General features: G+C 40.4%; 1 protein-coding gene and 1 long non-coding RNA gene across 2 annotated transcripts in view; one reads left to right on the plus strand and one right to left on the minus strand.

The window, feature by feature from the left end:
* The window catches only part of CDH20 (cadherin 20), a 198081-nt gene that overhangs the window by 10999 nt on the left and 172200 nt on the right, over positions 1-14882 (minus strand). Inside the window, exons 7-9 of the mRNA XM_054694004.1 lie at positions 11659-11912; positions 5166-5302; positions 3051-3172 (exon numbers count right to left, since the gene is read on the minus strand). Coding sequence (XP_054549979.1) covers positions 3051-3172; positions 5166-5302; positions 11659-11912 — 513 coding nt within the window. The remainder of the gene's footprint in view (positions 1-3050; positions 3173-5165; positions 5303-11658; positions 11913-14882) is intronic.
* Positions 1-14882, plus strand: part of LOC129145581 (uncharacterized) — a 49631-nt gene that overhangs the window by 9873 nt on the left and 24876 nt on the right. The gene's annotated exons all lie outside the window — the stretch shown is intronic.

The following is a 14882-nucleotide window of genomic DNA, read 5'->3' on the forward strand; positions in this document are numbered from 1 at the left end:
GGTGGGCTGCTTAGTTTGTACATCTTCATCTGTGAATTAAGGAAGTAATGCTGCCCTCCCAATATGCTGCCGATTAAATAATGGAGGGGGACACTCCCAGCCACGGGCCATCTGGGGGGCACTGTTGCTCAGATTCACCTACGATGAAGGACTTGATGCCCCAGCCCTCTCTTCTCAGCCCCTGGGATTGCATCAGTTGCTGAGAGCCACCTGCTCATAGTCACCCCATCTTTCCAAGGGCAACCGACACCCAGTGGCTGAGGTGACAGTATAAAGGCCTGGCCGTCCCATCTCAGCTTGGGGAAACTGGTTCTAAAAGCTGCGCAGTCATCCAAGGTTGTTAGTGGGTCTGCATCGCAGCTGCACTTCTCTTGCACAGTCCTGCAAAGGTCCTTTCCTTCCACAGACCTACTCTCCAAGATTATTCCTTAATATCTTACACCAAAACTCTCTGAGGGTGTGCCTCTTGGAGAACCCATCTGGCAGCTGGCCACTGTTGGCTGTAATGATCGGAGCAACAGACTTGCAATAAAGGAGGAGGGCCAGGGAGCACTGAAGATGAACTTGCCCCTCAGTCAGGCTTAGGATTAGTGTTTATACACGAGGGCCAGCCTGCCGCCCCAGCCCCACCCATATTTCCTGTTGGATCCTATAAGTAGGCGACTATGTATTGAAAACATAGCTGGACAAGTCATTTTGGAACACTTGACCTGTGAAATCATTCATGTATATTGGTGAGCTGGGCCCTTGCTGTGTAGCACTGGCCAGTTAACCAGAGCCCTGAAGGCCGGGTGAGTGGGCACACTGCCTCTCTGGGTCTGCGGTGGGAGCGTGGCCTGCTCTCCTGCTCTCCAATCTCCTGGTAGGTCAGATTTCTTCCTCAGCCCTGCTGCCATGCAACACTCTGTTTGGAAGGCTTCATTCTGCACCCGAGTATGTGGTCTGAGTTCTCTGCAGGCTTTACAGGTTTCCTCCTGACTTGGCAATGGCAAAGAGGACTACAATGCCCAGCAAGTCTTGTGCAAGGAGACCTGCTTCTTTAGAAACCAGACATGCCCACTGAGCTGTGTGCTTTTGAACATCTTTAAAATATGCCCCAGAGATAAAATCGAAGGGTAGGCTTTTTAGTACCTTGGGCTAAAGATGACAGATAAGACAGATTTGTGGTGCCTGATCTGAACTTTAAATCACACTTTAACTGTTCTTCGAAGGACTGTATAACAGACCATTAAAAGATGTATTTAGAAATGGGGATGCGTCTGTTTGCTCCAAAAATAAGAGAGGTGGTTAAAGCGCTGTCATCTGTCAAAATGCAACTCCTTCTATTCTATTTAAGAAAGAAAACACTTTGTATTTTTGGGTGGGGAGGTTGAGTTACTGTGCTACTTATTTAGCACCCTCTTTATTATAGATTAAAAATGAGCCTCTTGTCACATGCTATATATTTGTCACATTATAATCCTACATGGACAGAATCTTATGTATCACATACAATATATATCAATTGTATAATAGGAAAAATTATCACAATAAAGACTCAAACTGCCTCACTCTAAACTCACCTAAGCACAGAAACTATTGCTATTTGTGCATCCTGCCTCCCAAGCTTCATTTTGCAGAACCACAAGCACACACATCAAGTTTTCATACTCCGTCTTAACTTAATATGACACAGATCATTTCTTACACTGTGAAGTCTTATTTATAACTTTTATTGGCTGCATAGTATTCAGGTCTTTCTAGACTGGAAATTCAATAGATATGAAAGTAGAATTATCCTAGGCTTGTTGAAAAAAATTTTTAGGAGTGCTACCATTGCAAAAAGTTTCCAGAGTTAATGGATGCTGAGTGTAGGTGAGAATCACTACAGGATACATCTTTCTTCTGGGGATGGGAATCCTTTTTTACTTTGGCAGAGTAGGGTGGTAGAGATGTGTTGGGTCAATCTTTGGTGAGTTTAGGAAGCAACTAGAAGCTTTGGTTGTGCAGCTAGATGCTGGGGTTAAGTTCCAGGTGAGGGAGGAATGAAAGCAAAAGCTTCTTACAGCCAGAGGCCCACGTTACCGTGGCATGAATCCTTGCCTTAAAAATATGCACTTCCCACACTCAGCATGCATATTTAAACTTTCCTGACCTATTTTCCCTGCACCAGAATCACAGGATCACAGGACATACACCAGGGGAAATTAGTTAGGGCTGCTGGGGAATCTGGCAAGTCATAAGTAGAGAGCAGAAGCAGGAGAAGGTGTGTGACCCGAGGCATGGAGGGGACTTCCTGGGGGCGGGGTGGGCAGCAGGCCGACATACTCCTGAAGGGCCATACTAAGCAGCATTCTGGATATTCCTCAGTTATAGCACTTTGGAATCTGATCAGCCAAATACTTATTTAGGTTTAAAAACATACTTCAAAAATGTGCAGACATGTGTGAAGAGTGTGGAACTATAGTTATTTCAAATTTGTTCCTTCAGCTTCTTGTCCTCTCAAAACTTGCCTGACATGAACAATTCCAAGAAAATGGGTATTTTCATGGAGGGGGGACAGAATAGGTGATTTCTAGGTAACAAAGCATTCTGAGAATAAGGCAGCCGTCCCTAAACAGGGAACCTGATGCCAGAAGTTAAGAACTAGAGATGGGAAGACATGAAAAATAAGCTTTCCCTACTGCCAGTATTTCCAGGGGTTAGTGTTACACTCAGGCAAAGAGAAGGCTGTCTCCCTGATCTTTGTCGCCCCTCACTTTCAGGACCCGGAATGTGCTATCACAACTGATTCTGTACACATCAGTGACGAGGTGGGTAGCTCCCTGTCACGGGGGCCTGTGCATCGCATTGGCCTTCCCTGATCACACTACTGTCAAGAGGCCGTGAACAAATGGCTCCAAACCATTGCCAGAACAAATAAAAGATTGTAACATGATACACAGAAGTTGGGGTTGGGGACTCTTTTGTAAACTTAGTTTAAATGTCTTTGATGGCAAAATTGGTTCTCTGTAACAGTTGTTTCCTGATGTTGGGGGTCACCAAGGTGCGAGCCTCACAGGCTGCCTTACCTGCCCGGCTTTGGCATTCTCGCAGACAAAAGCTTCATAGAATCTGGGGAACTCGGGAGCATTGTCATTCACATCTAAGACTTTGATTGTGACAGAAACACTTCCAACCTGGGAAGGGTTGTCTAAAGAGAGCACAAAGAAGGTAAAGTTGAGGAGGGTCCAAGTAATGACAGACACCGGCTCTGCGCTGGCACATGTGTTTACCTGGTGGTCTGGTTTTTAAAGGAAAAGGCAAAATGCATGGAAGTGGGCACATGAGCACAGGATGTATGTGTGGCCAGAACAGAGGTGGTGCGGACAGAGGGAGGTGTGTGTCAGAGGGTGTGTGATAGCATGAGGATGAGGGGGAGGAGGAGACTCAATTTGGGGAGCCGGTATCACAAAATGAATCTTAAAAAGAGGTTTTGAACCTCTCACTTGGCTCATACTTCAGGTTCTGGAATTAAAGGCAGGTCAATTCTGTATTCCAGGCTTGAAAACAGCCCGTTTCTAATCGAATGCATACTGTGTGGCATTGCTTGGCTTTATTCCTGTAGAATAATCAGTTCTTTGAATTCTGTTTCAAAAGGTTTCAAGTTATTCACTGGAATACAGATAACATTGCACATTTATTTCTGCTTAGGGACTAAGGGGATATTACGGGATCAAATAGACCCCAAATCCATATCTTTGGCTGGGGCAGAAGTTACTCATAGTTACTCATGGGGAAATGTGGCTTTTTGGTCTGTCTTTTACTTGGCACTGTCACCCAAAGACAATTTCACAGCACCAGTCATGTCCCTTCTGTTTTTCTCTGTTTTGGTCATCATCCCAAGAAGACAAAATAGAAATTATAAGACACAGGAATTACTCTTAGTAAATATTTTTTTTATAAAATCCTGGAATGGCCTTGTTCTTCTGCTCCATTTCTTCTTTTCTTTCTTAAAAATAGCTATGGTCTACCATGTTTTCCTCCTGTTTCTATTGTTTGATTACCGAAAGTGCCAACATATTTAAATTATTTTCTGTTATGACAGTGGTACTTGTTTATAACATGAATAATGAAAATTCCAGAAAAATATGTTTTAAATATGATCCACACCACCACCAGAGATATCCATTATATGATCTATATAATATTACATGTCTTCAAAATACAGAGTTACACATATAGACACACACACAAATTGCAGTTAAGCAAAATTTAAAAAAAAAATGGATTTAGAACTTAATTTTTAGGGCCAGATTATCCCGTGTCACCAAAATATACATTGAAAGCATGGGTAATAATATTTATATGACAATCTCCTTTACCTGATGGTTGTACTATACTTTCTTCAGTCCATCTATTATTAGACATTTAGATAATTCCTGTCACTCGATATTTTAAAATAACATTGTAGTGGACTTTCTGATATACAAATCTTTGTTGAGATCTATGGTTATTTTCTTAAGATAATTTTTAGAAGTAGAATTTTTGAGAGAAAACGTTTGAATAATTTGGAGAATCTTAAAACAAGAGATTAATTGTTAGATGGTCCTCCTGAATGGCTGTATATACTTCTGTTACCACATTAGGGTCTGCCATTTCTTTAGACCTTTACCATCATTACTATAAAAAAACGTTTGAGCCTAGCATTATATATTATTTTTTTGTTAAATTTATAATAAATATGTTAGTTTAATTTTTACTTTCCATTCCATATATAAGTATTGTATTAATAAATCTGCCTTTTATTGTAAGATGCATTGACTTCTCATCTGTCTTTGTATTTGTGTGTACAATAAGGGTGATATATTCTAAATGCTTCCTTTCATCCCGTAATGATAATTTATACTAGTTGTGCATTCCCAACCTTATTAAAGATTGGAACCTCTTAGACTTTCAGGAATCACCCCTTCCCTCATATAAAAAAGTCTAGCTCCTTAAGGATGCTATTTTTTTTTAACGGCTTTGGCTTATTTTCATTTCTTAGTATAGGCCTAGGTATACAGGAGCATTCACTTACAAGCTTAAGCCATGTTTTCTGCTACCTTCTATAAAGAATTTAATTTTTCTCCAATAAGCTTCACCTTCTACAATGTTTATTACATTTGTTAGTCGCTACGCGGAGACTAGCTTACTGTGTCACTTACTCATTTCCATAGCAAGGACTGTGATATTATGCCAGGAAAACTCTTCCCGATCAAGAGGTCTTGCCGTCATCAGGGCACCTGTTGTGATGTCAACATAGAAGAATCTTCCAGGGTCGCTGCTTCTGTCAATGGAATATCTGCCAGAATCACAAATTAAAAATACCTTATTTTATTTGGATAAACATAGCTCAGAGTGTCATATGAAAGAATTCAGTGCTCACTGTGTGAAGTAGGTCTAGTTCTCAGTTATGGTACTTAGAAGACTGCCTTTGCTCTTTTTTTTTTTTTGAAGATTTATTTATTTATTTATACAAGCACTGGGTACAGTCAGAAGCATGGGGTGGGGAGGGGGGTGAGAGAATTCACCAGAGCCAGAGTGGGGAACAGAACAGGCAGACTGACGAAGAAATACACTGCTGGGGGGAGCAGTGGGCGCAGCAGGAGAGGTTTGTCGTGCCATGTGGGACTCTCGCTGGCAGCCAGGGATTGAACCGGCGCTGCAGAGGCTGCTGGCAGCTTTGCAGCCCAGTGCTCAACCGCCTGCCCCACCAGGGGAAGCCCAGACTGGCTTTGCTCTTTTAGCAAAATCAAGCCTTTTCCCCAAGCCCCCAATGCCCAACAAAACTAGAAAAAATGATTATTGCTTCAATTTCCTTATTCATAAGTTGAAATCAGGGTGTCAAAGCATCAGGGAAGTTTTATGCGATTTAAAGATCGATTGTAGCTATTTAAAGCCTTAAACTATCCTGAAGTTTTTAGGATACTGAATATCAACCCTACATATCTTTGTTCAAAACAAATTCTATTAAAATAAGGTCTGACATGCTAAATTGGAACTGGAAAGGATAACCTCTGTGGTTCTAGTCTCTGTAGTTAGTATTCCTATGAGAAGGAAAGATTTGCATGTGGCCCTTTGTAAAGATGCTGATGACCAATCCTCTGGCAAATACAATAATAGTATTAACTAACTAGCTGGAGAGTTCTTTCCTATTGAATACAAATAGCAGGGTGAACCAGGTCTGTCTAGGTTGCTTATTGTAAATAAATCTAATTTTACGAATTTATAGGGCACAGCTTGCAGGAAAATATCATGTGATTTATGCAATTAATGGGGTATAAAGGCAGATGTCCATAACCCAAATGTCTCCTCCTGTTCAGACAATGTGCTTTATCCATTGCTTACACCACTCATGTCCGGTGTTGGCCAATGTATGTCCTTATAGGAAAATAAGTCTATTTATAGGCCCTTGCACTTGATGGCTTCATACCCTGCAAGGAAAGAATGCTTGGCCCATATTTTGCCGCTGTCTTTATCCTCTGAGGCGTTAATTAACTTGGTTCTGGGTAAATTCTGCAATTCCCTTTTATAATTCCTGTTCTGAATCTGATTTGGCAATCTGACTCTCTGTGTGAACTCAGATTCACGCGTGGGGGCAAGGCATCTGCATATTTAAAACCCTCTCTAGGGATTTTGATGTGTAGCCATGATTAAAAGCATTTTGAGAAACTTGTGTAGCCCTTGGTAGAGATCAGTAATTATACTAGCTACCATATATTGAATACCAGGGATTTTACTATGTACTTAATTCATAGTTTCTTTTTTAATTCTTATGACCTCTTTGGCAGTTTGTATGATCTCAATTAACAGATAAAGAAACTAAGGCTTAGAGAAGTTAAGTCATCTTCATACAGTTCCACAGCTAACAGTTTGCTAGTAAGTTAAGATTTGAAACACAAATACATATATGTGTGTGTGTCTATATATATATACACACATATATATATAGACATATATATATAGACACACACACACTATTGTGATATATTTGATTCAAAATCCTATTTAAAGTTGCCAGCTATTGCAGTTTATATCTTCAATTTGTTAAAACTGGGGCACTGCCATCTTGATGGGTCTAGGAGGTTTCTTTAGTGCATTGTTTTTCAAACTGCAGGTTAAAGAAATTAGTATAGTGGGTTATAATCAGAGTTGAAAAATAATGGAATAGAATAGGATATATGCATGTCAGACTATCATGTGTACTGAGGGTAAATATTGATGGCATGTATTTGAAACTTGTGCATCACAGCATATATATATATATATATATATATATATATACACATACACACATACATACCTATGTATATATGTTTGATAAAATGTTTTGTTTCAAATGTTCTTTTCTGTGGAGATTCAGGATGGCTGTTCAGGGGTTGAGGAATTAAAATGAAAGGTGACCACTAAGGGTTAGGGAAGTTGGAATCATTTCAGTTACGAATATATTGATGCATTTAAGCCTCACAATAACCCTATGGAAGGTACTGCTATCATCCCCATTTTACAGGTAATGACACTGAGGTGTGGAGAGGTTGAGTCGTTTGCCCAAGGTCACACAGCTGGAGTCAGGTCCAGGCAGCCCCATTCAGCTTCCTGTGCCTAACCAGCAGGCCGTGCTGCCATACTGCACCAGAAGGAATGAGATTATTTAAAGAAACAAACTTGAACTCCTCTTAAAGCTAGATTAAGCTGTGATAGAAAACAGTTGACATTTTAATAACAAGCAAACACATACCTACAAAGTTCACTTAAAATTAACTGGAGCATTATTTTTTTCCCTGGGTGCAATGGGTGCTTTAGTTTTGAAGTTTACTGGCCATTTTAAAAGTTGAATTTTATCATAGAAAAAAGAATGCTGGTTGGCTCATGACGGTCTCTTCTTTCAGCACCCACCCAGGAGAGACGCCAGTCATTTAGAGCGCTCCCCTGGGCAGCTCTCCAAGTCATGGGCATTATGCTGAGGGGAGAGATGGCCTGTGACGAGCCAGCTCTCTGCACTCAAACCTACACCACCATAGTAAATGAGGCAGCTGCTTCGGAGCTGGAGTGATAGAAATAATTTGCTGGCAGGGCCCTCGACAGTACTAGTGTCTGGTGACACACCTTCCGGTAACACCGAGACCCTGCCTGGGAGAAGCCGCCTCCCCGAGGGGTGGAATCCCTTTTCTGCTTCCCACCCGAGGCCTGGATTGAGGCTTGAATTGCGGCAATCGTAGCTTTCAATTCTTGGACTGGGAGGCCGTGCCAATTTTCGGAAGGCAGCAGAACAAATGGAAGGTGTAGCTACAGATAGAAAATGGGAGCGTTGGGGCAACTGAAATACCGATAGTCTCACCTCGCAGGGGCAGAATTGGCCTAATGTTGACACACAAAACTAGTGTTAATCAGGCACCTTGCTCTTCTGCTTGGTGGGGGGCAGTCTCGGAATCTGGGAGTAGGGCAAGCTCGCAGAAGCCACCCATGCGAAAGTCACCTTAGGGTGGCACAGGAGGGCAGGCTGTTTCCACACCAGCAGAAACCTATTTCAGCTGCCAAATGCTTCTGAGGCTGGCTTGCCAGAAATTTCTTGAGCATTTATTAAAAATTTAGGAGATTCAAGCGTTGTATTTTTCACATACAAGTAGCTAAATCTGGAGACTTAGTTTTGGGGTTTACTAGTAAGTGATGACCAGTTTTCTAGAAAGATTATAAAAGCTCTAAAAGTGTTTAAAAAAATTAAATGGCCCTTTATCTATAACATTTTTTTTTAAGTTTTTTTTTTTTTAAAGATTTTTATTTATACAAGAACTGGGGTACAGTTAGAGGCACGGGAGGGCGAGAGAATTCACCAGAGACAGAGTGGGGAACAGAACAGGCAGATGGGCCAAAGACACTGCTGAGGGGAGCAGTGGGTCTGAGGGGAGCAATGGGTCACTGCTGAGGGGAGCAGCAGGAAAGGTCTGCTGCACCATGTGGGTTTCTCCCTGGCCAGCCAGGAATCGAGCCCATTCTGCAGAGGCTGCGGACAGCTTCACGGCGCAGCACTCAACCTGCTGCACCACCAGGGAGGCCCTATCCGTAACATTTTATCTTCAGGAGATAGGTTGGTTTTTTTGGGGGGTGATTTAATATGTATTTTCTTTCTAGGAATATAAATCTCATTTTATTTTTTGTTGTAAAAATGCAGAAATGAATTAGTCAAGCTAACATGCAAATTCTTTAAAAAGAAAATAACTTTCATGGAAAAAATAAGGATAATATAAGCAATTTTTGGGGAAAGATAGCATAGGGTAGTAATTCCCAAATCAATTTATGAAATGATAGAGATTTAACTTTTAGATGCTTTTCCCTCTGAGAGTCCAGGACCCCTGATGTTGTGGTTCAGGATGCATCTGTGTCCCTGAGGGATTCTGCTAACCATGCCAACCTTGTAGATGGCAATATTAGTGTTGTTCCCTCTTTGCATCGAAATACGTAGAGTTTTACCCCCACTTGTGGTAAGTGGGATTCTGCTTTGCCCCTGTGCCTGAATATTCAGGACTGTAGCTGTTTCCTTGTTCTTTCAGTTTCTCCCTCAGGACTCACAGCCCTGCCCCATAGTAATTTCTGTGTCTCTAGCCTGTTCACTCTTGGATTCCTCCTGACTGGGATCTGTCAGAACAGACGGGGACTTCATTATGGATGTGCTGCACCACGTCGCCCAACAGAGTTTTCAACTGACCCGTCATCTGAAGCAGCATTTTCTGTTAAACAGGCAGGACTCCTTCATTTTCTATACCTCATTTTGCCCTTGCTGGTGGATCTGGGCCTGCTGGTGTTTTTCCTTCATTTTAGATATCTTGAGATACTGGCTTTAGTTCTCAATACTGCAGATAGACTCTTGGGATATGTGTGTGTGTGTGTGTGTGTGTGTGTGTGTGTGTGTGTGTGGCTACCTGGGTGCATTCTCTTTGGCTTGTCACATAGTCATGTGACTCCTCATAGGACTCTGTTTCTAGTGCTTACCAGAGTCCAGAGTCAGAACTGGACAGAAGGTGTGGAAGTTTTCATTGGGTATTTGGATTGACTGTTTTGGAAATAGAATCTGTTTTTTCAAGGTTGTGCTTGTTTTATTTCAAACATTTTGCCTTCATAAAGTTTTATTCTAAAACTTTTCCTCACAATATCTTCTCCAATATGACTAGATAGATTGATCAGGAGAGATCTATATCTTGGCTTCTGAATATATAAGTTTAAATAGAATCTGTTTCATTTATGTTGTGGTTGTTTTGGGGATAAGATGGTTTCATTAAATTCTTCCCCTCCTGTTACACATTTAAAAAGTTTAAGGTTGTACACTGATTTATTCAGATTGAATAAATCTTTGCCTTTTACTAAAAAGCTTATGGTTGAGGTAGCATTCCAATAAAGTCGTTATAACTCATAACAGAAAGATTAGTTACCTTCTGAAAATCAAATATCAGAATTCAAACAAAATCATTTTAGCTATCTTAATGCCTGAAAATGTGAAATGTTTTCTAACTGGGTAGAGGAAGCAAATTTTCTCCAGTATGGATATTCTCAGGAGAGAAGTATACTAGTTAACTGCAAAAGCACATTTTCATTAAATGCAAAATAGCACCAGGTGAGGGAAGTAGCCTGTTGACAGAACAGGCATTTGATAAATTGGAGTGTGTTTAAAGTGTGTTATCCGCACTAAAACCCCAGACCCATTTGACTGTGGCTTTCAACAATTAATGCGACAGATGGCCTCAGACAGCCTCGGAATCCTGATCCTTTGTGTTGAGCTTCAGAGGCTTGGCGATTGCTCTGCCAGGTTGAGGTATCAACCTGCTGCCAGCTGTTTGCATGTTGGCTCCAGAGTTGATAGCAAATGTAAGAGTAGCTCTCCTTCCTACCTTGAGAGGGAAACAGCTTGGTTGGAATCTTCTAGTTCAAAACATGTTTTAGAGTGACCATGCGTGGATTTGCAATAGGTAGAAAGTCCTATTTGGCCAGTTTACAGGGCCTGGAAGCCATTGAGCACAGCAGTAGTTTCTATGCCTTTCTATAGTATATGGATAACATATGGGAAATATGTATGTTCTTTGTACGATACATGGAGATAGGTATTGTATGTCATTTTCAAAACAACCGTCAGTTTCAAAAAAATTGAAAGAATGTGCAGCGATTAACTTTATATTCACCGCTAAGATTCAACAATTTTTATGCTATCAGTGCTTTGATATCTATGTGTCTGTATTTTATCTGAATTGGTGGTTTTCAACTAGGGGTGATTTTGCAGCCTCTCTGGCATTTGGCAATATATGGGGACATTTTAGGTTGTTACAGCTCAGGGGTGCTACTAGCATTTAATGGGTAGAGGTCAGAGATGTTGCTAAACATTGTACAACATATATAAATAGCCCCTGCAACAAAGGATGATCCAACTTGAAATGTCAGTAGGATCATGATTGAGAAGTTGCGGGGGGCATGTATGGAACGTATACAAAGTGAGCTATAGACATGATGATACTTTGAAGTTACATGAAAAGGCCATGCTATTTAAACAGAAAGAACTTAAAGAGATAGACTCTCCAGGGATGGAAGAAGCAAAGGGAAAAAGTTATATTAAATTATATTCAAGGGAAGGGAAGAGTCCAGAAAACAAGGAAAAGGCGAAATTTGTGAAAAAACCTGATCGAGTTGTTGGTCACATCTGGGTCCTTGGCAGAAATGATCTGTATCGTTGTTCCAATCGCCACGTCCTCAGGTACCTCCACAAAGTAAAAGCCAGGCTCAAATACAGGCGGCTCATCCACATCTTCCACACTGATGTGTACCGTGGTGGTGTCCTGAAATGGGCCGAGGCTCAGAAAACGCATCTCTAGGTGAGGATTGGCTCCCTCCACTTTCAAAGTGTAGCTTTTCTTGCTTTCAAAACTCAGGGGCTGAAAAGTAATCCAGGAAAACTGGTTAGACATGAGCAGATACATCAGGGTCCAAAAGGGTGGCCAGTATGGTGGCTGGCAGGAAGACCCCATAGTCATTAGAATGGTGAAAAGAGTCATAGGAAAAAAGGCGTAGTTCTTCAGTCTTAGTGTCCTTTGGGCAAAGAATCGCAAGTTGGGCAAAGAAGGCAGGAGGATGCTAGATGCTTTAGAGATAGTGAAGGATGCCTGTTTGCTGATGAAGAAGGTCACCATCCTCTAGGCAGGCTGGCTTTAATGCATCATTTCTTTAACCAGCACCGTCGCCTTGCAGTTCATTTGAAAAGAGGTCATGATAATTGAGAATTCATTCCTGTTTCAGAATAGCCATACAACTTTGGCCTTGGCATTTCTATTTTCTTCCTTACATGTTTTTTTCCTTGAGTAAAAAGGCAATAATGAATTTTTCCAAGAAACCATCATAAGTACATGATAAGGTTTTTCTGGGTATTATATCAGATCAATATTTGTATATTTAATTTGCCATAAGCCACCTCTTTTAAAAACATAATCCAGTGCCCCATTTTACACTTGAAGGAACTGAGAGCCAGAGAGCTCAGAGGTTGGACTAAGCTGACATATTTCTTGGTCTAACAGTAGAAATGCTGGTCTAGATTTTCAAATTTCTCATTCAGGCTCATCTACAAAATTTTAACTTTGTCAGTGACCATATCATAACATGATTTTTGATTGTTCCTTTTTTTTTTGGATCTATCTCTACCTTCAAAATGTTTTTTGTCTAAATATTTTAGGGCAGAAAGTGAACTTGAATACTATCTCTTAAGAAGGAACAGGGGCCTCCCTGCTGGTGCAAGGGGTTAAGCGCCGCACTATGAAGCAATCCACAGCCTCTGCAGCACAAGTTCGATCCCCGGCCAGGGAGCTACCCACATGGCACAGCAGACCTCTCCTGTCTCACCCACTGCTCCCCTCAGCAGTGTATTTCAGTCACTCTGCCAGAAATACAGTGTTCCCCATTTTGTCTCTGGTGAATCCTCTCACCCCCCCTGCATCTCTGGCCTGTACCCCAGCTCTTGTATGCGTAAATAAATAAATCTTAAAAAAAAAAAAAAGAAGGGACTATGGTGATGGTGCACAGGTGAATTGGTGGTGGGAATTTTATGGGGACTACACTTGAGAAAAAATGAAGAATGATGTAAAATATATATAAATAGAATAAATTATTAAAAAAAGAATAGCCCATTTCTGTTTTTTTAAATGACTGAAATGTTTACATGTTTTAAGCAACAATTATCTCAAAACATCATCAAGAATGAAAAAAATATCATGGAAAGTCAGTCCTGTGAAATAATTACAGTGGATGGCAAAGCAGTTACTAAAGCTTAAAAGTCACATGTATCTTGACAGTGATTTACATTTTTCTAGCTAAACATTTATTCCTTCTTTCATTTCATAAAAATGTCAGCACATTTCATGTTTAAAAATAAACATGGAGAAACCAACAGCGGTAGGAATGATTTTAACTCAATTTGTTATTTCAAACTAACGTAAGCTTTGGTTTGTTTGGTGGCTGTGGTTGGGTCACTCCCTGTTCTGCCACTTACTTGGTGCTGTGGCTTGTAGGCCCTGTTTTATGGAGTCAGCATTTCCCATGTAAACTGGCAACCTTTTCTCAGAAATGGTTAGAAGGTAAACTTTTCATAAACAGGCAAATCTGCCATTCAGATTACAATATATTTGAAGGAATTACATTACCAGTTTATTTTATTTGTACTTACTCTGGGTATGGTCTTTCCTCAAAAATTATATTATAGACTCTTAAAATTCTTATATAAGGGTAACCCCAAGTGGATGCTGTTGTTTATGTTAGGTTTGAGCTCAGCAAAATATGTTTTCCTTTTAATTTGAAGTCATTTTTTTCTAATTTGTTATGATGTATTAAAAAATGTGTAATTTATATACATTAAAATTCATCTTTTAGTGTAAAGTTTTATGGGTTTTGACAAATGCATAGTCACATTTCTACCATGATAAGAGAGAGAACAGTTCCCATCACCTGTTACTTCCTGCCTTGTACTCCTTTGTAACCAAATCCTCCCTTGAAAAACCCCTGATTTATGTTCTATCCCTGTTGCAAGCATGTCATGTAAATGCAGTCCTTCTATGTGTAGTGCTTCAAATAGGGTCTCTTTCACTTGGCATGATGCCTATGAGATCCATCCATCTGCTGTATGAAGGAATAGTTTGTCCCTTTTTGTTGCCAAGTAGTATTCCCCTTTATTAAAGGGACAGCGTTTCAGTAGAGGTGCTTTTCAGTTACTTCTAATTTCTGACAGTTATGAATGAAGTTGCTGTGAGTATTTGCATACAGTTTTGTGTGTGTGTGTGTGTGTGTGTGTGTGTGTGTGTATGTGTGTGAGAGAGAGAGAGAGAGAGAGAACATAGGTTTTCATTTCACTTCACATAGGGTAAATACATAGATGGGATTGCAAGATTGCATAGTAAGTGTATTTTTGACTTTATAGGAAACTTCCCACCAGTTTTCAAAACGGCTGTACTGTCTTGCATTCCCACCAGGAATGTGTGAGTTTTCTGGTAGCTTTGCTGCCTTGTCATTGGAGTTTGTCAGTGTGGGGATGTTAGTGTCCTAATGGGTGTGAAGTAGTATCTCATTGTGCTTTTTTGATTTGCGGTTCCCTGACACCTAATGATGTTGGGCCTCTTTGTATATCTTCTTGAAGAATTCTTTATATTTTTTATATTCAAGTCTTTAATCAAAAATATGATTTGCAGATACTTCCTCCCTATATGTGATTTGCTTTTCCATTCTTTCATCTTATGACTTTTGAAGACAAGAAACTCAATTTTGTTGCTGTCTTATCACTTTTGATTTTGAAATCTGTCTAATTAAGGTCATAGAGATTTTAACTAATAGTTTTTTATATTTAGTTGTAGGATCCATTTTGGGTT

This window comes from Talpa occidentalis, unplaced genomic scaffold (genome assembly GCF_014898055.3).
Source record: "Talpa occidentalis isolate TD23 unplaced genomic scaffold, MPIMG_talOcc4v2.1 talOcc4.13, whole genome shotgun sequence".
Classification (NCBI taxonomy): Eukaryota; Metazoa; Chordata; class Mammalia; order Eulipotyphla; family Talpidae; genus Talpa; species Talpa occidentalis.